Raw genomic sequence first — 27,465 nt, 5'->3', positions numbered from 1 at the left:
TGGAAACTTTCCTCTGAAAATGAAATGATGTTTCTTCGAACATTGCTCTCTTTTGTCATTTTCTTCGACTCGTAGCATGTGAAGTCAACGAGTTACATTATAGGGGAGCACTCCCACCGTAAAACCATGAGGAAAAGGAGTTGCACCGACGACAGGGGTTCAAATCTTTGGCTTTGGGTCAATGCTAGGTGTCTAGAATAAAGATTCAGAGGGAGTGGGATTTTTGGTGGAGGGTGTGAGATTAGAGATTTGGGTAGTAAAAATCCACCTCATTAAATTATGATATAACTGTTTCATCAGTGCAGCAATATTGACGGGGATGTGAATCAGATTGCCAACTGTGGCAAGGTGGTAATCTAATTTCAATAGTATCAAACTGAGATTAAAAGAAGCTAAATAGTAGTACAATTTTAATCACAAATAATATATATTGTAGAGTGAAAAAGGTTAAAAATACTATACCTCAGAAAAAAGATACTAATAAATACACTGTTCAATTAATAAATACATCTCACGCTGGCAGATATTGCCTAAACACCGGAATATCCAGGTCCGCTCATCATTATCAATCTATGGTTGCAAAGGATTTAAATTTATAATTTCATACAAATTTCTCAATCGCTAACCTACTTCTAATCTTCTAGTAAAATGTGAATTCTTTCATAAAAAATTATTTACAAACTTTCATAGTATTTTATAAGAAAATATTAAATAAAAAATGAATATGCTATTCCCCATACAATTCAAACAATAACTTATGAATGATAATAACATATTCTTTATCATACTTCTCCATACAATTTTTTTTATCCGTTAAAGTGTATTAAAAATTTTAAAATCACAAGAGAAATAGTCAATAAATAAAATATAAGACCTACTAAATTTTTACAATTTTTAATATATTTTAATCAATGAGAGAAAATATTCAAAAGCATGTTAAAGATTGTGATCCTAACATTTATTATAATTCATACAATAATATTTTTGGATCTATCTTTCTTCATATGAACATTTATTATATTTCATAATCAATATTTATAAAATATAAATTAATTAAAATATATTTATTATTTTTTTAATATTTTATTTTTATAAAACTAATTTGACCAAAAAATAAATGGATTATTACTTTAAACTGAAATATAAGATCAAACGAGTTGATCTATGTTTCGGCCGATTAGTGACAATGAAGATAGAGGAGTCAACCTTTTTGTCACTCCAACTTAGTCTTTCATCTTAATTTATTTATTTAGTTTGGTTGCTCAACCTATTTAAAGTTAAGAAGGAAGTAGAGAGGAATGAGAAAAGTTGAATAAAAAAATTTATTTTTAAATGATTAATAACATCAATATTAAATTGGCTGAAAAATCAAATTAAAAAAATGATCAAAATATTTTTTAAAAGATAAAAGATTAAATTGAACAAAAAATAGATAAATAAGCAATTAATTTTTTTAAAAGATAAATAACTAAATTGAAAAAATAAAAAATGAAATCAAACTTGTTAAAAGATAAATGATTAAATTGAAAAAAACAAGATAAAAGATAAAATACATCATTTTATATTTTTTAATATACTTATATTTATTTAAAAAATTCACCTCTCTCAACTATATATATATATATATATATTTCAAATTTCAAATAGGCAACTTTTTTTGTTGTTTACACAACAAATTGGCAACCTAGATTAATCAAATTCTTAATTATACAATGTAATTTGTGAACCATATCAGCTTAATAGTATTAATTACTTTTTTTTAGAGGAATAGTATTAATTACTTAAACTTAGAAGATAATAGTAATATATTAAAGATGAGAATGAAAAGTGAGAGAAGTGTGTCACCTAAAAATCAGATCTGGCATTTAGGAAAATTACAAATGACAGATATTGGTAAAATTTTCATATTCTGAGCCACACACACCTTCTTCTGTCTCTCGAGTCATCATTCCCACCCCTATCCTCTCTCTCTCTCTGTGTCACATATAAATAAAACCCTTCTCCACCCATTCATATTCATTCACTCATTCCGTTCCTTCTTCCCTTCCCTCTCTTCACTATCACTCTCTCTCTCTCTCCATCTCTCTCATCCATCATGGGAGCAGTGATTCTCCCAGATCTCGGCACCGAGATTTTGATTCCCGTCTGCGCCATCATTGGAATAGCGTTCGCCCTCTTCCAGTGGGTCCTCGTCTCTAAGGTCAAGCTCTCCGCTGCGAGAGACGCTTCCTCCAACGCCGGCGGCGGCAAAAATGGCTACAACGATTACCTCATCGAAGAAGAGGAAGGCCTCAACGACCACAACGTCGTCCTCAAATGCGCCGAAATCCAAAACGCCATTTCCGAAGGTCTCTCTCTCTCTCGGGCTTATGAGATCTACCCTCGAGTTCCGTCTTTTGTCTTTCCGTCTCTTTTTCCGAAAAATAGTTTAAAAAATGAAAATTGCTGTGTCGGCGTGGTTTTCAATTTTCTGGGTAGATCAGGATCTTGTTGTGCTTCGTTCTGCATGGCTTGTTTGGATTTTGATTGAGAAAGCTCTTGATTCTAATTTTTATTTTTAAGCTGTTCCTTATCGGGTTTTGGTTGTTTGTGAACTCTATGCTCTGGTTTTGAGAGCTACCACTGTGTTTTTTTTAACCTTTTTTTGTTTTGCTTCATTTCTTGGTTTCTGAAACGTTTTTGAGCTGGCTTGGTGGCCTACAGCATGATTTGAGCCTCGTGTTATTTTTTAATTATTAAAAAAAGATCGATGTTGGTTATGGGATTTGAACCACAAGACCAATTCATGTGGTAAATTAGTAATTTGCAATCGAAATTAGTTTGGTGCCGTTTTTTTTGCTTATGTTTTTTTTTGCCTCACTAAAAATCTTTGCTCATTGAGAGTGAGAATCACTCAGGATGGTGTGTGCTTCTTTTGGCCTTGATCTTTCGGTTTGAGCAGTATATGTGCTGCTTCTTTGTCTGTCGGTGGCTTTGTGGAAAAAGTTTGTGTGGTTTCTGATACTGCAATCTATGTGCTGTGTTAGACTTGAGGTTCTATGGCCCTTGTCTTCTCAGAGATTTCCTAATATTTGTATTTGAAGCTTTTGATTTAATAACAGATGAAATAGTTGCTCTGATGAATTTGTGGACCTCATGGTCCCAATTTCTAGATGAGTGCATTTACCATATTTCCTGCCAGTCCCAGCAATATTTTGCCTATAATAAACTCTGTATTGCTTCCTAAATTTGGACCACTGTATATCATTTTATCTCCAAAAACCTTGTAATCTGTTACCTTTGACCAGTTTATATTTAAAATTAAAATAAATTTGGTATTAGTTGCAATTGCAACCATTGCTTGGCTAGAGGTCTGCATTTCACTCGACCTTTAATTACTTGGATGTGTTTTCTACTGCTGGTTCTTATTTTAAATTAGTGCTTGTTGGTGTATGTTTAAGAATGCTTCGCTTATTTATTGGTGTTTGAATATGAACAGGAGCAACCTCTTTCCTTTTCACTGAGTATAAGTACGTGGGAATCTTCATGGTGGCTTTTGCCATTTTGATATTCCTCTTCCTTGGCTCTGTGGAAGGATTCAGCACAAGCTACCAGCCTTGCACCTATGACCAAACTAAAATGTGTAAGCCAGCTCTTGCCACTGCTGTTTTCAGCACCATATCTTTCCTGCTTGGAGGTGTCACATCGCTTATTTCTGGATTCCTTGGAATGAAAATTGCAACTTATGCCAATGCAAGAACCACCCTGGAGGCAAGAAAGGGTGTTGGAAAGGCTTTCATTACGGCTTTTAGATCTGGTGCAGTTATGGGTTTTCTCCTTGCTGCAAATGGTCTTTTGGTTCTTTACATTGCCATCAACTTGTTCAAGATTTACTATGGTGATGACTGGGGTGGTCTTTTTGAGGCCATCACTGGTTATGGTCTTGGTGGGTCTTCTATGGCTTTGTTTGGAAGAGTAGGTGGAGGTATCTATACTAAGGCTGCTGATGTTGGTGCTGATCTTGTCGGAAAGGTCGAAAGAAACATCCCGGAAGATGATCCAAGAAATCCAGCTGTAAGAAATATAATCCAGAAACTAGCCCCCTTATTTGGTTTTTAACATTCTCTTGTTAATCCTTTTTGTATTTGTCTGAATAAATCATTGTGTACACAGGTGATTGCTGATAATGTTGGTGATAATGTTGGTGATATCGCTGGTATGGGATCTGATCTTTTTGGTTCATATGCCGAGTCATCCTGTGCTGCTCTTGTTGTTGCTTCCATCTCTTCTTTTGGGGTGAATCATGAGTTGACTGCTATGTTATACCCTCTAATTATCAGTTCTGTGGGTATCCTTGTTTGTTTGCTCACAACTTTATTTGCAACTGACTTCTTTGAGATCAAGGCTGTAAAGGAGATTGAGCCTGCATTGAAGAAACAGCTCATCATTTCCACTGCCTTGATGACTATTGGGATTGCAATTGTTAGTTGGATTGCACTCCCAACTTCCTTCACTATCTTCAATTTTGGAGTGCAGAAAGATGTCAAGAATTGGTAAGTTTCTCAACTTCTATTAGAATCACTTATTTTATGATGCAGTTATTAAAGGATGGGTTATGTCTATTTATAGAATAATACATGGTAGATTTTTACGACATAGATTTCGTCTTGCAGGCAGCTATTCTTGTGTGTTGCTGTTGGTCTTTGGGCAGGGCTTATTATTGGATTTGTAACTGAGTACTATACTAGCAATGCATATAGGTAAGCAATTTTTGGTAATGTTTTACTTTTTTCTTTTTTTTTTTACCTTTCTGCATCTATTTCATCAGATTTTTATCTTGACTTTTCTGTTTGGTTTTGCAGTCCGGTGCAAGACGTTGCAGACTCCTGCAGGACTGGTGCTGCAACTAATGTTATCTTTGGCCTTGCCTTGGGATACAAGTCTGTTATTATCCAATTTTTGCTATTGCAATCAGTATTTTTGTTAGTTTCACCTTTGCTGCCATGTATGGTATTGCCGTTGCTGCACTTGGCATGCTGAGTACCATTGCCACCGGATTGGCCATTGATGCATATGGTCCAATCAGTGACAATGCTGGAGGTATTGCTGAGATGGCCGGTATGAGTCACAGAATTAGAGAGAGAACTGATGCCCTTGATGCTGCCGGAAACACAACTGCCGCAATTGGGAAGGTGCAGATTTTCGGCCTTTTAACTCTCTTCAAACCTAATTCTTCTCTGTTTTTTTAACTATGTTCAAACCTTATTCTTCCAAGTTCATGGAAACATCATTTTTACTGCTAGGTGGCTTATATAGTGTGCTATTCTGTTTTAGGGATTTGCCATCGGTTCTGCTGCCCTTGTATCTCTGGCCCTCTTTGGTGCCTTTGTGAGCCGAGCTGCTATTACAACTGTTGATGTGTTGACTCCAAAGGTTTTCATTGGTTTGATTGTGGGTGCAATGCTTCCTTACTGGTTTTCTGCCATGACCATGAAGAGTGTGGGAAGTGCTGCTCTGAAGATGGTTGAGGAAGTACGCAGGCAATTCAACACCATTCCAGGATTGATGGAGGGAACTGCTAAGCCTGACTACGCCACTTGTGTTAAGATCTCCACTGATGCTTCCATTAAAGAAATGATTCCACCTGGTGCTCTTGTCATGCTTACACCCCTTGTTGTTGGAATCCTTTTTGGTGTCGAAACACTTTCTGGTGTCCTAGCTGGATCTTTGGTGTCTGGTGTACAGGTGATGTTTCATCCACCACTATTTATTACTAGTTTAATAACCTCAATTACTTGTTGGCCTTTGTCATTCTCCCCTTTTATTCTTTGCTTCTAAGACATATTTCCATTCCATGTTTACAGATTGCTATCTCTGCATCCAACACCGGTGGTGCTTGGGATAATGCCAAGAAGTACATTGAGGTAAATATTTTATGCCAAGCTGTATTATTAAATTGAATTCTCACTCCAGAAGCTATTCTTCAATTTAAAATGCTGGTACAATTGCACGGCAACTTGGTAGTTGTGTAATGAAATCTGTAATCTGAATTTGATTGTTTATGTATTTGGTGTAATGTATTAGGCTGGTGCTTCTGAGCATGCAAGGAGCCTTGGTCCAAAAGGGTCAGATTGTCACAAGGCAGCTGTTATTGGTGACACCATTGGAGACCCCCTCAAGGATACATCAGGGCCTTCACTTAACATCCTTATCAAGCTCATGGCCGTTGAGTCTCTTGTGTTTGCTCCCTTCTTTGCGACACATGGTGGCCTACTCTTCAAGATCTAAAGGATTCAATAGAAAAAAGAGCATCGTCCATCAATTTTCTACAATGGCAGAACAAGGAAAAGCCCGTTCCTTTACCAGTGCCTTCTCTTTTTTGTTAGTCTTTAACTCATCTGTCATGTCAATTCCATTGTTTTTGAAACCTTTCCATCCCCCACCTTGAAACAAAAGTATAATTTGTCTCATGTAGTTTTAAGACACTCGATTAGGCTGAGCCTGCAGCGAAAATTTTCCTTGTAAAGAGGAGGTTGATGATGACGACGACGACGATGATGTTTACCATCTCTCCCGCGTGGTCAATTTTCTTATATATTCCTTTTGGATGGTCCAATTTTCTTAATATTTCCTTACCATATTTTATATATATTTATATTGTCTGTTATTAAGAGTGTTTGCAAATGAACTAATTCAATTAAAACTAAGAAATGGATAAATAAATAAATAAACTCTGAATATAAAATAAATTGAATTGTTGAGTTTTGACAATTATATTTAAACCTCAAAAGTCTAAAATAATTCCTCCTTAAGAGCATTACTTTATTTTCTTTTATTTTGATTTTTTATGTTTTAAAATTCTCAATTTAGTTCTTTGTGTTTACAAATAGATCCATGTTGGTCTTTTTGATCAACAACATTAAATTTAATAATAGAACTATGGAAGTGTTTAACGACTGATGTGTCCTTAATATAGATTGTTTTGATGAGGTGGCATGTTAAATAAAAGGCTAAGATTTTATATTGGTCACTATGTTTTCGTATTTCTTCGTTTTGGTCTTGTATGTTTGCTATATTATCCAAAATGGCCATTCAGTTAGTTTTTCGCTAACAGTACGTGATCCAGGACCATTGGTAGACACGAGCAACAAGTCTCTTTAAAATCTTTTAAAGACGGATTATTAATTTTTACAACTTGTAAACCACAGTGGACCTTTGTCTCGTCAACTATGAATTGAATCAGAATCCCACAACAAACCCAAACCTAGATCCTAATTGAAGCTCCATATCTAGTTCTAGAATCATTTACATGAAAAAACTCCTCGGGTTGACTTGTGTTTCGATTACGCACAATGCAATTCTTGTGGTTCTATGGAAGCTTGATTCCAATGTTGAGGCAACGTAGAAAGGTCACAAAGATGTGGGATACACAGAGAGAAGAGTCAAAACCTTGTCTTTTTCACATTACCTAGAGATTAAAGAGACCTGTTGTCGTTCTTTGTGTTAACCAATGTTCCTTTCTCCTTCTCACTCTCCCATTCAAACACCCCTCTTCATGTATACCCCTCCCTTCAAAACCGAATCCAAAGCGGCCCTGGGACAGAGATGGAAGAGAAGTAGTATTTTCGTTCCTATTTATAAGATTCATTTATCAAATTTATCAACATTAAGAAAAATAATTAGTTTAATGTTTTTTGTGTCACTGAGAATTAAACACGGTACCATGAGGTTTACAAACTCACACACCTTGCTCACTCCCCTTGGTAAGGTAATTAGTTTAGTTGATAATAATAAATTTATCCAAAATTTGTATACTTTTCAAAAATATCATTGTTATTAATATTTTTTTCTCTTCTAAATACATGTTAATATAATCTCTCTTATTTAATTAAAGATATTTTTAATTTAAAAATAATTAATACATGTTATACAGAGGAACAGACAAATTTAAAAAGTTGTGCAAAAGATGGATCATGGATGGAATGGTCTTTCTTTTGTTTTTGATAAAGTTCGAGTAGGAAGAACTGAATCAAGAACGTCACACTGTGATCAGATTGTCGACATTTTTAAAAGTGAAGGGTTTCAACTGGTTGAAATGCCATGTGCTGGACATGATCATTATGCAGCTGGATCACAGTTTATCACGCACACTACAGCAAGAATTTTTGAAAAACTGAAGTTGGAGCCAACAGAAATTGACACGTTGGGCTACAAGTCTTTGTTGAAATTAGTAGAAATTACTGCTTGGGATAGTTTTGATCTCCACTGTGGTTTCTACTTGTGCAATATAAATGCCCGTTTTTGAGTCATTGATTATGCAATTTTTTTTATCATCTGGATTACCAAAACCAAAAGTATTAAAACATGAAGAGAAGTTCCATGATTTGCCAGAGAGGTCTATATTGCCCAAGATATCTGAAGATACTGCAGTATCATCTTCATCTAATATTGTGTACACTAAATGAAATGGATTTCCCAGATTTGCCTCTTATTGGTAATTATTGCAGGCCATACTTATCCTTAGTAGGTTTAAATAATTTTGTCATTCCTAAAATTTCATATCCAGTTTTGTTAAAGTTATGCTCATCTGCTTGATTGATTGAGATGAAAACAAAAATGTTTTGGAATTTTTTATATGATCTACAACTCAAATATTTTAGATTCTTCATAGAGTATATGAAGAATTTCAGATCTGACTACTGGAGGCGAAAATTAGATTATTGATTTTGAATTTCTTTGAGTATAATTCCAACTTGTACATTCTCCATCTTGTGATCTTCTGTCTTTGACATGAGTGAGGATCCTGAGCATGTTTTTTTTTTTTTTTGTCAGCTAGGATCCTGAGCATGTGATGTAGTTCTTGTTCCATATGGAGATAAATTTGTTTGGAAAATTGCCTTGCCACTTGATGCCATTGATCATGAAAATGTATTTTTATTTTGGTTAAAAAATGTATTTAATAGTCCAAGTGCATTTTAATGGCTATTTTGAACTAATTTCTAGGTGGTAATTCAAAGTTGGGAGTTGAGAAGTCAAGTTATGCAGCGCACCTTAATCACTGGGTTAACGTAAGCTATCAAACGTAAGATATTGCCTTTTCTGTTACCATTTTTAAGAATTGATATAAATCGAATTTAACTAATTAACTAGAATAAGCTAAAACTAGTTGATGTACCATTTTATACGAGATTGAAATGTATGACTAGTTACGGTTTCACAGTAAGAGAACCATACATATTTTTTTTCTGTTAGTTCATTGGTTTGACTTAAATTACAAAAACTTTAATGTACTTTCCAACCGGCTGGTCTAGATGAATCTTGTCTTTTGGGAATTCAAATATGAAACAGTCTCACCTCTGATTAGAGTTATCTGCAATTTTGACAGTCTCTAGTGCAATCTTTCCCTCTTGATAACACTTGTAGTTGATATCACCATAATTTTTAACGTTTCTGTATAACCTTGGCCGTGACTCATCTATTAGACCTTCTACAGGTCCAATCTCGTTCTCGGCCTCTGGCTCATTAAACATTGCTACAGACATCCTCAGCTTTTCTGTATTGGTCACAACCCTGTGCATTATGCTCTTGAATATTCCATTACTCATGATCTGCAAGAATCACCAATTTCATCAAGCATTCTTCAACTGAACACTTCCTACGCCTCAAAATTTAGTTAATGATGCACCAACAAGAAAGTAAGTACAAAATATAGTAATTTTTAGTTGGCTTAAATATGTTTTTCATACTCATTTTTTCGGTTTACTACTTCCAAAATATTTTTTTATTTTCTTATTTGGCATTTCCAAACTTTTGTTTTTGATACTTGTGTTAGTCTAAGTCCATTAAGTGATGATGTAGTCACTTCGTCACTTAATCGATGACGTGGACACTCTGTTAGTTTGATGAATCTTGATTAAGCATCAACAAGTAGAATAATTTCTTGAGACAGAACCTAGTTTACCTGCATTTGATCGCCAAGGTTGACAACAAGAGCATCAGGCATTGTGGGGACATTGATCCAATTGTCATCTATCAAAACTTGAAGACCTTCCACTTCTTTGTCTTGCAACAGGACTGTGATTCCTGATCTATCTGTATGAGGTTTGACGCCAAGAACCAAATCAGGTCTAGAACAAAGTGGATAGAAGTTGAACCTCGCTAGCATCAACGGTTGTTCCCCAAACTGGTCCACGAAGCTACCCTCTTCCAAATTCAGTGACCTCGCCATGCATCTCAAGAGATATTCCATCATTGATTTCACTTTCGTAGAAAACTCCTCTAATTTCTCACTGCATAATATTAAGAAAAAATATCAAGAAATCTTCCAACTAATAGATAAGTTTAGCATAATTTAATTATAATTACTATTTTTTAGGGCATGCCAGGACTGGTTGAAGTACAAGAGAACATGCTCCAAAGAGTTAATACACAGTTAAATTCACCATGAGAAAAGGGTAGTACCTAAAATCAGTAGGAATTTTTGGCCAAAGAGAAAGCCTTCGTTTTGTTTCTGGAAAAACTCGAAGTGTTAGGCGATAGGACCAGTCAAGGACCTGTTTGTCTGAAACTACTCTGTCATTTCCATACCCTTCAGATTCATTAACAGCTCGAGCATACTTCTGCTTTTCCTCTTCTGGGAGTGCAAAAAATTGTTTTGCAGTTTCTCGTATATTGTCAAGATATGAACTTGACATTCCATGACCAATTGCCTGTTGGTAGATCATGTCAAATATAGTCATTAAGATTTGTAAACCCAAGGAAGATGAAAACATTAATATCCCTATCACATAGAAAGTCAGATCACCTTCTAAACCACTACCCATCAGATTCTTGAATCACATAATTAACAATCAGCAGCATGTGAAAGTGGATTTATATACTTATCTACATAAAGGGATCTTTGGTTCAAAGAAGAGTAATCAGTAGCAATATTGGAATTTACCTATATATACACTATCAAGATAATAAAATGCAAAATTAATCTTGATAAAGTGGAAGTGGCCCTTTTATCCTCAAGTTTAGAAGTGCATCATAAATTCAAAGACACTAGAAAGTCCATTTATGCAACATATGACCTATGGTGCTTCGAGACATATGTAATTAAGTAGCAGTCAACTATGCTTTTTGAGGGGGAAAAAAGCATGCGTGCACTAATGAAATTGTTGTAAGGTTTTTTTATAAATCCACACCTGGAAGCATCCAGCTGAACTTAGAGCAGATCTAAGCTTCTCTAGCTCATCTTCTGATGAGAGGAGACGCACATCAATGATGGGTATTGGAAACTGTACAGAAGAATCTTTAGATCCAAAGCTATTTCCATTAACTACATATCTTGATGGTGGTTCATCACCATCCATGGACATTTCTTGGACGCTCTTGGGCACTGATGAAGCTATTATATTGCCAGCCATGCCTTTCTCTCCTCCGTGAAGTTGCTGATGAAGAAATGAATAGTTTTTCAATAGTGTTTTTCTAATGCAAGTTTTCAGTAGTGTTAAGTTAACGATATGTTAAAGTTGAATTTTTTATTCTCCCTCATTTATCTTGCTGAATGCTTTCATTAATTTGTTTATTAACACAAATCATATTACCTGACTTGTTGTTTAGTTTAGTGTATTAAAAAAGAAAATGAACAGTTTAATCCAATGACTCCGAAAAGAACATTACATCAGTATGTCCGTATTACCTGATTTTTTTATAATGAATACTGTTAAAAATAAGGTGGAAGAGAAAAAGAGGGAAAATCCGAAAATACACATCTGTTGGGAATCAACTTTGAAGTTGCGTGACATTCATGATAAAACACTTTTTTTAGGGGTATATTTACTGTTGTGTTTGCTACTGACATTTAATATGGTTCCAAACGAAACAATAAACCTCATCAAACCTCTATGTTTTATCATTTAAAATTGGCTAAATCAACACTATGCCATTGCAACTTTTTTTCTCTCAAACCACTGGTAACTTTTTTACAGGAAACAATGTTCATTAATGTTTGTCAAGTAATCTTAAATAAGATTTTTTATTTTAAAAAAGAACTACAATAGGGAGAAGTATTACAGTTGGATTATGCAATCTGGTGTCTTCATATATATATATATATATATATATATATATATATATATATATATATATATATCACAACTTATAAAAATAATAAGTTAACATGTAACTTAATAATTGTTTTCGAGGTGAATCTCATACTGAACTGAGATGGTTGCACCTCTATTTTTGTGTCTTTGACTCTGTACATTTCTAATATGCAAATAAACAAGGACCGTTTCCTTTTAACTGGCCTAAAAGGCATAATTCACATTACAACTTGTTTAAAAACCATTTTAGTTAGTTTAGTTTTTTTTACTAGTTTATTGATTATTGGCTAAACAAGATTTTTTAAGTAATTTTTAGCGTTAGTAACTTTTAGTGTTTTTTAAATGTTAATTTCTAACTTCTAGTTTTTTATATTTTATTTTTATCCTTAAAATATTTGTACAATTTTTTTATTGCATTTTTGAAATATGTCATTTATGTAATTATTCATTTCTTAAATATTTCAATAACTAATTTTATGAACATTTATAATTTAATAAAGTAGTTTAAAGATTTCTAACTCCCGGCATTCAACTTTAACTACCAACTAGCTTTCCGTTAATTTTATCAAACATAAATCTCTAGGTGAATTACTTTCTCCCTCTTCACATTAAGTGGGGTAAAAATTTATTTTGTAATAATGCTTTTCCAGAAAACAACATACACTCCGAAAATGCATTTATGGAATTATGCCAACATAATCTTGGAAATGCATTTCTAGAACGCATGTTGTTTTGTGGAAATACTTTTTCGGAATGTGTGCTTGATGAGGGTGGGGATATTTTGTCTATTTGGGTATTTTTTTCTTTCATATGGGGTGCAAGAAGATAGAGTAAACACGACGCTTCTATGTGGTAAGAGGGGATGGAAACCATGATGGCAAGGGTGAGGAAGGACCACAGTGGTCGAGACTATGGGGCTTCGCAGAAGGAGGAACAAGTTTGGGTGTGTATGAGAAAGAAATAAGTTTTATAACAGAAGGGTACTTTAGGGGGATATTATAATTTAGGATTGCAGGAAGTAAGATCCGAATACAAATGGTCCGGCTCATATTTGTATTTGGTTTGGGCCTCCCTGGCCCTTTCAATGCTAATTAAATGTTGACAAAAAAAAAAATGACATATTAATCTTTTGAACCAAAAGAAAACATAATTTATGTTATGCGTTGTGCATATTCCAAATCTCCAATTTGATGTGAGCCACAAAGCACGACCACTTCCGTGGCCACTTCGTATAGAATCAATGTTATACGCCTCATGTTATGTTATGGCACTCCCTAACACAGCTAAATATTCTTCCTTGGTTTCATTTTTTTTCCTTTCTCTTTCTGCAACTGCAACTTGAATAGGCAGGCTATTTTAACCAGCATGGCCAGGCTCACGCTGAGACCAGACAATTCCTGCTTCTTTTCACACATTCAAAGAGCTTACTCACACACCCCTTTTACCAGAACTACCTCGTTTCAACGTTTTCACTTTCATCTCTCACCATCCAACCACACCCTCAGGCTCAGAATAGTTTCTAGCTCTCAGCAAAATGCCAAAGAAACCCAGAGAGTGTCCATGGCCAAGGCAAAGGCCAAGGTTCTCACGGACCTTCAAGTGGAAGAGATGGAGAAGCAGCATGAGACCTTGTCTTGGAACTGGCCACCTTGGAAGAATCTTCCCCAAAGATACAAGCTCATCGGCACCACTTCATTGGCCTTTGTTATTTGTAACATGGATAAGGTTCTTATTTGCTTCCTGCTTTTTTTTTTAATTTTTTTTTTAATTTTTTATCGATGTTAGTTTTTGTTAGTATGGAGTTCAAATGCCCAACCTTTTTCCTCTTCCCTTCTCCTTTAACCATCCAATCCACCTTATATCTATTGCGTTTCTTTGTTGCAACCTCACAAGCAAAAAATGCTTCTTTCAGAGTATAATTAATTAATAATGAGTTGCATAATTAATTATGCATTGGATTTGATTTGATTTGATTTAATGGGGAGTGGTGCAGGTGAACTTGAGTATTGCCATAATTCCAATGTCTCATCAATTTGGGTGGAACTCAACAACGGCAGGATTGGTTCAGTCCTCCTTCTTCTGGGGCTATGCATTGAGTCAATTGCCTGGGGGTTGGCTAGCCAAAATATTTGGTGGCGGGTTAGTTACCATGTGCAACGCAAATTTTTTTCCCATGTTATTTGCTATCCAAAAGATTCCTCTATTTCTTTTTGTGTCTAGACTTTTAAGGAGGGACAGGGCTTATTTACAAATATAATCTAGTGTATGTTAGGAAGTAGCATATTGTCTGCCTCAATTCTCGAAGTGTAGTTTATATATCTATTGAACAACTTCACTGAGTGTCAATTGGTTTTAAGTTGAAATCTAACAGTGTAGTATATAATGAAAGCATTTAATTCAAATTCACAGACATTATAAAGATGTTTATACTATCTTCCAATCATGGATTGTTAAAATTGAAAACTTTTGTAATAATTATTTTAAAAGACATATCCAAGGTGATTTCTAATTCCTCAAAAAAAAAAAGATGATATCTAGTTGGTTGATAGTGTAAGAATCTTTACATTGATTGATAATGCATTAGAGTTAAACTCATAAAGAAAACAGGAATATAACTATGGGCTGATGGGGAGTGGACCTGAGGGTTCAAATGACTTATTAAGGTATTATTGATTTTCTATTTTTCTTTGCCAAAAGAAAGTGAAAACATTTGGAAAATTAGTTTAAAAGAATAAAGAATAAATCAAGTTGGCCCCTTTAATTTGTTCAGTATAGAATTGGTTAAAATAATTCTGTATTTATTTCTTGTTTCTCTAATATTCCTTTCTTTGTTTCTCTATTCAATTTATAATTTTCAACTCGGAAAAAAATGTATCCTGACTGAATTTATATTCTGGATGGAACAAAGCAGTTGAAAGGCCAAATTTTTCAATATTCATTATAACTTTGAATTGATTTGAAACAATGAATCAATTGTTTGTCCAACTTTGAAAAGAACCAAATCTTTGAAATGCTTAGCAACAAATATCTTGTTATGCAACCTCTTTGTAATCAAGGCTCAGGATGGATATGTTAGGGGATCTAATTGCAACGCATGTGACTTGAGTCTCACATTAGAAATATGGAATTCTAGTGTGGAGTTTATAAGGCCTTGAGCTCTCAAACTACAACAACTAGATTTTCTGGTGTAGTTCTCCCAAGGTTCTTATAAATTGGTTCTAGAATCTTCTATACTGTCTCTCAGCTGCAAACAAGGTGCGGGTGGCGATGCTGACATTGCAAAGTTTGCCTGGGACTAGTCAAAGGGATGGTGCACAGTCAACTTGCATGGGCATTGGAGCTGCGGAGCGTGGTGGGCTATACTATATGGTAGTGAATGTTGGGCTTTAAAGGGACAACATGAGAGAAAAGTGGGGGTAGCATAAATGAGAAGGTTAAGATAGATGTGTGGCCATACAAGAAAAGATAGAATATGGAATGACGTTATACTAGAGAAAATTGGTGTAGCACCCATTGAGGAAAAGATGACAGAAAATCACTTAAGGTGGTTTGGGCATGTACAAAGAAGGCCACAAGAGGAGCCAGTTAGAAGAGTGGATAACATGATTTTTAGTCAGGATAAAAAGGAGAAGAGGGAGACCGAAAAGGAGATTGGAGGAAATCATCAAGGGAGACCTTAGATTCAATAATATCTCTGAAACTTTAGTTTTTAACAGTGTCAAATGGCGTCGTGATGTAACTGACCTTACCTAGTGGGATAAGGCTTTGTTGTTGCTCATTCCCATGAAATGGAGGCAAAACTGGAATTGACATTTTTTGCGTACCAAGCATTCTCTTAATGATATGTTTCCCAATAACTTTAAGCATTTAAAGTTGATTACCTTTTCTTCTCTAAATCTGTCTTCTGTGTCCTTTAAGCCATCTTAAACAATTCCTTTGTCATTGTGTAATGCATTTTCTCGCATTTATCTACCTGATGAAATTATAATTACATTCCAAGGAGTGGTTCAAGATTAAACTGAGATATCTACAAGGCAGCATTTACCTACTATATCATTAATCAAATCATTGCCTAAGCATTCTTTTGTCTAAATAGCTTCCTTTTATTAAATGAGAGTCAATTGAGTAACTCATGTTTAACTGTTCAAGTCCTAAGGAAAGAGATAGTAATCGGACAATCACCTCATTCAGAGTTGGCACTAATATTTTGATTTAGTTTCCAGGCTTATGATGTTACACTGTTATTTTTCTGTTTCAGAACTGTTCTTGAGGTTGGAGTATTGATATGGTCAGTGGCTACAGCTTTTGTTCCTTTTATTTCTGGATATATGCCTGGCTTACTATTGTCAAGGGTTTTGGTCAGTAATTTACTTCACTCCCCCCTCCCCCAATGCATACTTTCTTCTTTACAGATTTAATGCCTACTTACTTGCAAGATTCCTCATTAGCATTTGTTATTCTTTTTCAACACTACTAAGCTCTTCCCTTCCATTGAATATCTAGGTTGGGATAGGAGAAGGTGTTTCACCATCTGCTGCTACTGATCTCATTGCCAGGCATGTAAACATCCAAATATGTTGGGTTCAAACTGAATTTCTGTTGGTTTGTTTTTTACTTATCTTTTGCTTACTTTTCTAGTCAGTGAAACTCTGGATTTTTTGTTGAAAGATAAGAATCCAAAGCAACATAAAGATGCAAAACACTAAGATCAATTGTTTGGAGCAGCACAAAAATGTTTTAATTTCACTCACCTAACCCAGCTCCCTCCCAAAATTGATAAAACATCTTGCTTTAGGAGTTTAGGGTTAGTTCCTAAGTGAGAACACTGTTTTCTCCTTACAAGGATATTAAATATGAAAAATAAGTCCTTATGCTAACTGTGAATGTGAGTGGAGAAAATTCCTGTTTCGGTAAAATCCTACTTCTGACTAAAATAGTTGGTTCCTGCCTCAGCCTACTATTTTGAGAAATACTATACATTTCAGTCAATTATAATATTTGGTTTTTAACCCTTTTGATTGGTAAGGTTCATTGCAATTATGCAGGTCAATACCATTGGAAGAGCGCTCACGGGCAGTAGCATTTGTTTTTGGTGGTTTGAGTGTTGGAAGTGTTATGGGGTATGCATTTTCTAGCATGTAGTCAGATATGAATAAGAACGGGAGTCACACAAGATTGCAATTTTTTTTATTGTCTACCCTCAATTTTAACACTGTAATATCTGTCAGGCTTCTTTTGGCTCCTCCCCTTATCCAAAATCTTGGTTGGGAATCCGTATTCTATATATTTGGACTCTTGGGGATTGCTTGGTAAGTAGAAATGACTAATATGTTTTCCACTAGCCTATTAGTTTAAAATAGTGAACTTCTTCCGTCTTGAGCTGCAAATATGGTTGTTTGATTAAAATTATGAATTGAGTTATTGCCGTGATTTTTGAAGGTTTTTAGGGTTTCAAGTTCTTGAAGGAGGTGAAACACAATTAAATGCAGAATCTCTTTCATGTGAGATCTTGATCTATTTTAATTTTTTTTGCTTTTTAACTTGAGCTAAAAAGTATATTTTGTTATCAAATGAATGATGATTAATGATGCCTTTCTAGTCGATTTTTTTTTACAATATATTAGGCTTGATGAATTGCTGGAACTGGAACTGATATTTGTTTCCGTTGGAAACATTTTTTTTTTCTTTTGAAAAATACTTTGAGCTCATTCTTACTACAGTACTTCCTGCCTGCTTAATATGGCTAGGTCTCAGTAGAGTTGTCACTTTTCCTTTCATCTTCATCAACGCTGCTGCAAAATGGTAGTTGTTGCATCAGCTTGTGGCCTGGTTTGCTGTTGTTTTTGTCAATGCTAATAATTCTGAATTTGGCTCCTCTAAATTAAACAATTCACTTTAGAGAGAAAAGTGAGGCATCTCAACCATTAATGAAAAAAACAAGAGAGTAGATTTTAACAAGTGCTGATATATCTACTGTTGATTTTCCTATCAATGTTGAGATTTCTTACTTTTCCTTCCAAAGTGGGAGCTGATTTTAGAGGAGTCAAATTCAATAATATAATCATTCAATAGATCTTCAATGTTACCTCTGGCATTGGATGCAAGTTACCTACATAATTACTTAGGTTATTCCTTGTGTATGCTTCTGTGGTTATGCGTGTTTCAATAATTAATGTTGAGTAAGCCCTCAAATTAGTTCTGAACTACCCTCATGTAGTCCATGACTTTGTAGAAAGTCATTCACTTAAGACCTTTTCTACGTCATTATTCATTGGCATTAAGGGCAAAAGTGAATGAGTTTAGAAAGTTCAGGGACTAAAATCTGTAACGCTTACAATCTCATGAAATAAGGGGTTTACTGAATTTTAGTTTGGCACTTTGACACATCAATATAGATTTTCAGCATGTTAGGTCTTCAAGATCAAAAGAAGGGTTAAGAGGGAGAGAGAACCAAAGAACACCTTAAGATTTTCTCTGCCAAGGGAGGAATTCCCCTTTTCAACTGTGAACCAGATTTATTACCATCACTAAAAAGAATCCTATTCATGGGTGCGATTGTGTTTATATGCCTTTCACCCTCCAAGTACTTCTAACCACTAACTGTTATACCTAATCTAATACACTTCACTAATACAAGGATATAACAAATAACTACTGAGGCTGTGTTTGAATGACAGTTCTGTCACAGTGAACGACAATCCAATGTGGGAGGAGGATGGGTTCAATGTGCATGGGAAAGTGGGATTTTGCTAAACCAAACACACTCTGATTGTTATAACCAATCTTCTATTCTCTGCTGTGTAACCCATATCCCACTACCCCAGTTACTCAGTGATCTCTCTTCCTTCTAGAATTGACCTTCAATTTTGGAACCTCTTGGTTCTTAACAGCATCTAAGTAGTCTAGTCCTCATAATCTGTAATTTTAGTTAAGAATTGATAAATTATAAATGAAGATAATATCTTTTACTATTATGTTTTTCATATGTTATGCCTTGAAGGCAGCATGCATGTTCATGTATAAGTTGTCTTGGCTGTTCAGTTCAAGACTTCCATTCTTTTGTTTACTTATTTTGAGCCTTATGGTTAAATTGGTTGTTTTTCACTTTTGATTTCGATTGTCTCACAGCAGATCAAGATACCATGACACAATCATGGAAAACTTCTCTGAGAGAACTGAATGGCTCTTTGAAGGTATGAATAAAAAACTTATGGCAGTTTTGAAGCTCACTTTTGTGTCAAAGTTTGAATGTCCCTAGGAATGACATGGCAGTTCTGCTTAATGGCTCTAGATATTCTAATATTTTTTCTATTGATAACTATTTGCTAGTGTTAGTTATTATAGATAATATCCTTATCTCGTCTTGATACAATTTAGAAGTTATCTTTTGTTAAGGATTTTCATGGTAATGAGATTTAAATATATATTCATAGAGAGGAGTTTTCTCAAGCAACTCCAATTTCCAAGTATTCTGAAGAGTTCAAAGGCTAGATTTCATTTCATTGATATTAACCATCTCTAATAGTATCTACTTTTACTTTCTCCTATTAAAAGTATCTAATTTTTTAACTTAAGAAATAGCAGAATGCTTTTTGCCTGTGTGTGTGTGTAAGCCTTACACTGGGTTAGATTGAATGAATACTTACAATATCTGCTACGTAACTTTGTTTTGTGTCTTGTTCTTAAAATACAGGAAGTACCATGGAAGGCCTTTTTCCAAAATCGTGCTGTGTGGGCTATGATATATGCTCATTTCTGTGGTAGTTGGGGTCACTATAACTGTCTATCATGGCTTCCCACATTTTTTAGGTACTGTGTGAGCATTTAATGCTTTACCACAATACTTATGTGCTGATCATACAGCTTGACTACTTTATTTTTATTTATTTTTTAAATATCCTCCATGTCTAATATTTGGTTAATTTGGGAAAGAAAGTCATTACTTATAAATAATTTATAAATAAGGTTTAACAATTGGATCATGTGCATGAAGAATAATAAATTCTATAGTTCTCTAACTTGAGGTTCCCCAGTTGTGCTCTGGAAATTTTGAAGTTATAAAGTTCTTTAAGTTTATCTTTTGTCTTTCATTGCTTGGAATGAACCCATTTCAGCTTTAGAATTTGCTTGGGTGAAAGAAATGAGTGAAGATTTTTATGCATCAAATTCAAACTTCCCTGTAGTTCCAATCGCCTGACCATGGAAAAGCTCTATATATCCTTGGAAAAACCAAAAGTTTACTTTGTAGATTCCATACCGATGCATAATGATGATCACTGACTGCCATTTGGCCATCTAATACTATTAAGCTTAGTTATGCATTGAAAAATTCTTGTGAGGAATTAGACAATTTTGTGGTTTACATGATTGTCAATTCTTTTAAGTTTTTGTTTTAAAATTGTACAGAAAATTTAGTTCTAGTATTTCTTACAGTTTTGACCAATGGAGAATCTAATTCGCCCATCTGTATGCTATGTAGTGAGGAGCTGAATCTAAATCTGACTGAAGCTGCATGGGTAAGACGATTATTTTTCTTTCTAGGTTTAGCTAACATAGTCTATTCATGTGTTGAAGAGGGAAAGTAGCTCTTTTCATTCTTTATGTTTGACATTGACAATGATGGAAATTTAACTATTACCTCTTTCAAAGCATCACAAACAAAAACTTACACATTAACCGCTGCTTGCAGGGCTGTCATACCGCATATATAGCACTATAACTGCACAACATACAACATAACTACCTAATACAGAATTAACATAAACATAATTGCCTAATACCTAATTATTCAATGTCTTTTATTTTTCCTAACACAGACCTTCAATGGCCTCACATCATCTTCTTAAGCTAGCCCAACACTTGGTGTACAAAATAGTAGTAATAAAATAGCAAATAATATGTTGAACAATATTAAACTATTTAAATTTAATAAATAATAGTTGTAAAGAGGAAACAATCATTAGTATGTGCAATTTCTTTTGAGAGGAAACTGGTCTGTGTCTTACATACATACAGACATACTAAACATCGGGGATTCTTAATCTTTTCAGGTGTCTATTCTTCCGCCTCTGGCTTCAATATTTGTGACTGGTCTTGCAGCACAATTAGCTGACAACTTGATTTCAAGAGGAGTTGAAGCCACTGTGGTATGAGAGGCACTGAAACATCATTTGTTTTTGTTGTTTATTATATGAATAATTACTACTTATGAATTATGATATGATATTAAACGTATTTCCTCATGATTAAGTTAACATCATTTTGTGTTAAGAAATGGAATTTCATGTTCTATAGCCATGAGTCCAGCTCTATTGCTAAATTTTGCATCCAAATTGGCTGTATGCATAATACATGTTACTGTAAAGACAACTACACCTTACTGGATGTAGACAGTAGACACAGTAGATGTTGTGGCTATTGACCCAATTTGACATGTCAATGACAACAGACAAATTATTAGAACATGCCTATCCTGACTGTTATTAATTTCTTGGCTGCCTGAACATCTTTAAAATATATATATATATATAGGTTCGAAAGATCTGCCAATCAATTGCATTTTTGTCCCCTGCAATCTGCATGACTCTTTCCTCGCTGGATCTAGGGCTACCGCCTTGGGAGATTGTGGGGATTCTCACAAGTGGTTTAGCCCTCTCAAGCTTTGCCTTATCAGGTACTAGTTAATCCTTCAAATATACCTTGTCTGATTCATATACTTTTCTTTGCCCTGACCGTCTGTGTTTATCTGCTTATTCAGGACTCTATTGTACCCATCAAGACATGTCGCCAGAATATGCAAGTATACTTCTGGTATGTGTATCCAGTTCATGTTGGGGCCTTATGTATTATGAGTTATAGTTTGTAATTATTAACTGTAGATTCACCTCTGCTATGATCCTAACTTTGAAGACTATCTGATTTTCCCAACCAAAAGAATTCCTCTTACCTTACCTAAGTTGTTATCTAGGACTAGCTTGAAAATGCTACTCAGTCCTAGACTAAATCATACTCCTTTTTGCTGTTAGAGGTTAAAGCCTTGTCCATAATTTTTTTTAAGTAAATATATATCTGATTAATTGTATCTGACTTTCTTTTTTATTCTGTTTTCTCTCAGGGTATAACTAATACTGTTGGGGCTGTTCCTGGAATAGTGGGTGTAGCCCTCACTGGTTATCTTCTTGATTCAACTCATTCATGGAGTGTAAGTAGCTGTTAATGTTAGTTTTTTTTTTTTTATTGTATGATGTGTATCATTCTGTTAATTTGATTTATATTCTATCTCCATACCATGTAGATATCACTATTTGCGCCATCGATCTTCTTCTATGTGACTGGTACCATCGTATGGTTGGCGTTCGCCAGCAGTAAGCCTCAAAGTTTTTCTGAGCTAAACTGATTCAAGTTCCAATCATTCATTATTCTGAGCATAGCCTAGAAACTTAAGAAACCTTCATGCGAAGCAGAATTTTGACACGGGGGTATAATGGTATATCCGCTTGATATATGCATATCAGATAATTTAAGTACAAAGAAATGATAGTATAGGCACATTACTGTATGTATTCTTATTTTTTTGAACTGTAGCTTATTAGTATATTGCAGTGTTGTATATTTTTAACAGATTAATGTATGGTGGTTGGTCACCAAAAAATGTATTGACGTGTTTAAATCCTTGAAAGTCAAGAATCAGTTTTCCTCCACCAACTGTTGGTGCTCTGCTGGTCCTTCTGTTGCAAGTTTCAACCAGAAAGTGACCGTTTCAATAATCTTACATTTTAAGGCATTCAAATCTCTCAGCAAGCTCTCCATGCAATTTTTTTTTTAATTTCGTTGTATTCATGTTTCTGTAGCTTTAGTTGTTTGAGGTCAACTATTCATTGATTACGTGTACGTGCCCCACATTCAGATTTCTCTGGTTCCCAAAACAAGTGTTTGCAATTGATTTTTCAATCTAACTGTTTCGATTAATATCCCTAATAAATATTATTTTAGTATTAATATTATTTTCTTTCATCTATAACTATTAATAAAAGTAATCACTCCCTTATGCATTCCATTGGATAATTTTACCTTTAAACCACTTTTTAAATTTTTCTTTTAACTTACATTAATTTCTCATTATTTTTATATTATTAATTTTTTTATTGTCATTTTTTATATTAACTGTATTTAATTTCTATTTTTTTATTATTTAAAAAATTTAGAGAGGCTCTTCCCCCAGTCTATTTAATAAGGTTAATTTTGTAGAACTATTATTATCTTTTATTTATTTATTAAGTTTTCTTGCCTGTGTTACAATCTAATAAATCACTTATTTTGGAATGGAGAGAATAAGAATTTGTTATCTTCTTTTCAGATTTTTTGAACATTTTTTATTATTACTTAAAATTTATTAAAATTTACAACTTTTTTAAAGCCTATCTTATTTAACGTGACTCACTTATTATAATTTTTTAATGTATTTTAATTAATAATAGGGTGAGTTAAGATTGAAGAATATGTTACAAGTACTCTTTTTTTCTGACTATTTTACAAGGACTCTTCTAAATAAGAAATAACAATTAAGAAAATAATAAAGATTTTAATTAAAATTGCAGTGAAAATGTATTAATAACATTAATATTATTCTTTTTAATAAATATAATTTTCAATTAATGTCAGTACAAAGAGATTTGTAAAATCGTTGTTAATGAAGGACCATGGAATATCTTTAAAAAATTCTCGTTCTGATTTACTAGTATTATAAAAAAAACAAAACAAGCTCGGCTTGGATAACTTATTGCTGATAAACAGCTATTGAGCAGTCAAAATTCTAGCATTGAATGTGAAGGAGAAAAATGTCTCATCCACATGTGGCAAGAAATTAAAGGTCACTTTCAATTTTGTAGAATTTAAAATTTGTCATAACAACTGAATGGTACGCATCGGAAAACAAACAAAGCTAGTAGTCAAAATCCTATAGGCCCCATTAGGGGTGGAGAAGAAAAGAACAACACTCTCTAATAAATTGAAAACAGAATTTTCATGTATTCTACTATCTCTTATTTTATCAACCACCAAGTGAAACCAATTTTCAGTTTCACCTAGTGCCACTGAGCTAGCTAGCTTTAGCTGCATGCCGAAAGAAGAACATTTGGTATATGAGCAAATACAATAGATAGAGGACCAACTATTATTGGCTTTCTTGAGTTTACATATAGAGGATCCAAAGGAGGAATTTCACCAGCTGAGTTTACACTTAAAATTTTTCCATTTAGCAACATGGTTTGGCTATGTAAATTCCTGTCTGGTGCTGTTAAATGGTACTCTCTTCTTGCTGGTTCACCAACTCTTCGGTATGGTAACTTGTTAAATTTTAAGGCCACATTGACTTCAACAGTGGTGCTGTTGTCCAAGTTGAGTACTAGTATTGTGATCCCTTTCTGTAAGAGAGTATCAAATTAGATTTCACATATAATACATCTACCATATAAAGATACAGAATTTCACTTACGGATTGCTTTGCACAATGTGCATAAGTTCTTATCTTCTTTGTCCCATAGAAGGTAGTTGAGAGGACACGTCCTCCCATGAGTCGGTGCCATAGAAGTGCACTGTATGAAAGAAAGTACATGACCAAAAAAATGTTATAAAACAGCATTATGAATGTACTTCAAATGGGACCCCACTTAATAAAACCCTTTGTTCTATTAGAAAATAGGTTCCTTCACAAAGTGGCAAGCAATTAACGAAGCAAACATCACACACATGGGAACACAATCTGATATATCAGTCCATATTTAATTGTTTATGCTGTTTCATTGTTCAACTATGAAATTCAATTTTTAGTACCTATAATAGTCTGGATTTGGCATGAAAGTACTAGTATTCAGCAAACCATAGTTTCCTCCTATCAAACTTTGTCTGCAGTATGTTCTGGTGTCATAAACAGCTGACATGCCAAGTTGGTCTAAATACCTGTGATTAATATGATACCATTAGAGAATAAACATGTAAGGAATCATTGATGAAATTCACAAAGCAAGGGGAGTTACACTAACCAGAAGCTGTAGACAAATGCATCAGACACAAGGTGATGGCCACTATTGTAAGCCCCTCCTGCTTCACCAACCCATGATTTTACTGAGGTTGCTGAACTTTGAACTATACTTTTCAGGCTGCTGAATGTGTTAGCCTCTCCATCCAGATAGGAAGGGTCAAGAATTTTTTCAGTTATGTGGTCATCAACTCCTGTAAATAGCTTTCAGTTATAATCAAATGCATGGAGATTAATAAAACAAGATAAATTTATATCCAGTTTTGTGGAAGATACCTGGCCCAAGGTTATAAATGTGGTGGGTGACCACATCTACAGATTTACCAGATTTGCTTATAAATTCCTTGAACCAATCCGAGTCAAAGAAGCCTCCAGGTGCAATGACTAGTGGCTTATTATGTTCAAACCCTCTATATGCATTTTCAACTATGTTTCTTAAAGCACCTACATCAAAAGCATATTGATCTGCTGCAACACTTGCTCCTATTCCATTTCCACACAATTCATTACCTGCCCATAAAAAAAGCTCCTTGTAGTTAGTCCATACACAAGATGGATTTATTCATCACGGCTTATTCAACAACACAATTAATTCTAAAGATGGAAAGTTACCATTTTTCTTTCTTTTAGTAAAAAATATTTGATAACTTACAAATATTTACATAAGAAAATTAAATTTGTGAATGATTGTCATTGTCAAGTGAACTCATGCCTTGTGATAAGGATAATGAGAGCCTTAATCCTTAAGAAATCCCCATTTTCAATTCTAGTCTTATTGTGTCAGTAGTACTTACTATTTTGGTATTTGTAATGAGGACAACATACACTTACCAAGTTCCCAACCATGAATGGTGTACTTCTTTCTGACTGTGTATCGTATTAACGATTCAGCATTGGTGTAGTTCCAAGGTCCAACTGCAGAACCAGACTTTATAGATTTTCCAGCAAGAGCATTTAATCCAAAGACAACCTTAACCCTGAAATATACCTATTATTGGTGTTAAAGTCGTTAAAAACACAGTTGCCAAATCAACAAGATGAATCTATTTAGTCCTAAACAAACACATGGGTAACAAGTCAGAAGGGAAAACTGATTTTACCCTGCTTTTTGGAAAAAGCTGTTTAGCTCATCCCACCTATACATCGGTAAGCACCCTTGAGTGAAACCAAACATTTCATTCGCATTCAAAACAAAAGGAGTACAGGGTTGACGACAATCTTCAGTTCCATATATGACCTTGTCTTGCAAAGTGCCACCTAATCTAATTTTCAAGGGTGAAAAGGCTGAAAAAACATTCAAAGGCAAAATGAGAAATGAAGTAAATTGCTGTGAAAATAATCCAGATATAAAATTCCCTCTTACCTTTTACTGCATTTAACAAAATTTTGTTGTTGAGGTCCTGCATGAGATGAAAATTATAAGATGTAAATTCATTCTGACCTTTAACAACTGTATCAGATTCTGAAAGTTTATGACAGGACCAGAACCTTTATTAGTGGTAGGGAGGGGAGGGGTATACACTATTAGTATAATCTCATCATTACTTGGTCAGAAAATTATAATTTGAAAAAAAATACATAAATGTGTTTGCAGGAGATATTTTTTCAGCTGAGCTAAGCCACCCTAGACGCGCATTCAGAGTATCATTCTGAAGAGGAGAAAAAAAACGTCATCATGCAGAGAATGCTATTTATTAATAAATAAATAAAAAAGCAGCAAAAACCATTTTATTATTCTGAAAAGAAAAGAAAAACCTTTTGACAGATTCAGGAACCATAAGACAAGAAAAAAAGGAAGACAGATTCAGGAACAATAAGACAAGAAAGAAAGGGAAAATACCAGATTGAGCAGAGAAGCATGACCCCAACTGCATTTTCCATAGTCACATTTCTGAGAAGGCCACCAATCCAGGGTTGCACAGATAGAATCATCATCAATCCTTCCAATAGCAGTTTTCCCATGAACTAAAACAATCCCTTCCAAAACTTCACCTTCTCTTCCATACACAGCACCCACACCAATGAAGCTTAAGCATGCCAAGTACATCCAAAGACACAGGCCCAGAAGCCTTATCTGAGAACCCATTTCCAGAATCAGCCAAATTCAAGATCTTTGTGGTTTTTTTTTTCTCAAATGGGCAACTAGGAAGCCATAGAACTGAGGCTTTGCTACAGCAGCAGAGTTTTTTAGTTGCAAGCCAGAGCTACAGCAGCAGAGTTTTTTAGTTGCATGCCAGAGAAACAAAAGAGTTGTGATAATGTAATGACATAAAACTTCCTTCGCAGGAAAGTTATGTTATTTATGTCTGAATGTTGCAAATGCTGTTGGAAAGACAGTTCATTTCATGTGTACATTAC

The 27,465-nt window shown here is 34.4% G+C and overlaps 3 protein-coding genes and 1 pseudogene across 5 annotated transcripts; 2 read left to right on the top strand and 2 right to left on the bottom strand.

Annotated features, from left to right (window-relative positions):
• The first annotated feature begins 1,945 nt into the window (after positions 1–1,945).
• On the top strand, positions 1,946–6,630 carry LOC114393428 (annotated as a pseudogene). Its single transcript, XR_003662559.1, has 8 exons — positions 1,946–2,348; positions 3,479–4,053; positions 4,153–4,532; positions 4,653–4,739; positions 4,842–5,171; positions 5,314–5,724; positions 5,844–5,903; positions 6,064–6,630. The product of XR_003662559.1 is annotated as a pyrophosphate-energized vacuolar membrane proton pump-like (transcript).
• A 2,501-nt stretch (positions 6,631–9,131) lies between these two features.
• Positions 9,132–11,504, bottom strand: LOC114393429 (codeine O-demethylase-like). The gene is made up of 4 exons (XM_028354782.1): positions 11,169–11,504; positions 10,441–10,688; positions 9,941–10,268; positions 9,132–9,587 (listed from the first exon to the last, which is right to left on the bottom strand). The coding sequence occupies exons 1-4, from the start codon at positions 11,388–11,390 to the stop codon at positions 9,330–9,332; spliced, it is 1,056 nt and encodes a 351-aa protein (XP_028210583.1). The 5' UTR covers positions 11,391–11,504; the 3' UTR covers positions 9,132–9,329.
• A 1,767-nt stretch (positions 11,505–13,271) lies between these two features.
• LOC114393899 (probable anion transporter 6, chloroplastic) lies at positions 13,272–22,854 on the top strand. Of its 2 annotated transcripts, none has more exons than XM_028355386.1 (15): positions 13,272–13,796; positions 14,065–14,210; positions 16,330–16,429; positions 16,575–16,627; positions 17,117–17,191; positions 17,300–17,380; positions 17,511–17,572; positions 19,203–19,264; positions 19,765–19,880; positions 20,551–20,587; positions 21,122–21,217; positions 21,603–21,744; positions 21,829–21,881; positions 22,186–22,272; positions 22,366–22,854. In XM_028355386.1, exons 1-15 carry the CDS (start codon positions 13,437–13,439, stop codon positions 22,465–22,467), a joined length of 1,572 nt encoding a protein of 523 aa, XP_028211187.1. In that variant the 5' UTR covers positions 13,272–13,436; the 3' UTR covers positions 22,468–22,854. The 2 variants fall into 2 exon arrangements, with proteins under 2 accessions (XP_028211187.1, XP_028211186.1); XM_028355385.1 differs by having other exon boundaries at positions 19,200–19,264.
• A 1,070-nt stretch (positions 22,855–23,924) lies between these two features.
• On the bottom strand, positions 23,925–27,465 carry LOC114391814 (heparanase-like protein 3). The gene is made up of 9 exons (XM_028352791.1): positions 26,948–27,465; positions 26,471–26,507; positions 26,208–26,391; positions 25,939–26,084; positions 25,384–25,617; positions 25,112–25,301; positions 24,903–25,028; positions 24,565–24,664; positions 23,925–24,493 (listed from the first exon to the last, which is right to left on the bottom strand). Exons 1-9 carry the CDS (start codon positions 27,191–27,193, stop codon positions 24,179–24,181), a joined length of 1,578 nt encoding a protein of 525 aa, XP_028208592.1. The 5' UTR covers positions 27,194–27,465; the 3' UTR covers positions 23,925–24,178.

The sequence above is a fragment of the Glycine soja genome, chromosome 17, assembly GCF_004193775.1.
Source record: "Glycine soja cultivar W05 chromosome 17, ASM419377v2, whole genome shotgun sequence".
NCBI classification, from domain to species: domain Eukaryota; kingdom Viridiplantae; phylum Streptophyta; class Magnoliopsida; order Fabales; family Fabaceae; genus Glycine; species Glycine soja.
This window is presented reverse-complemented; position numbering and strand designations above follow the sequence as displayed.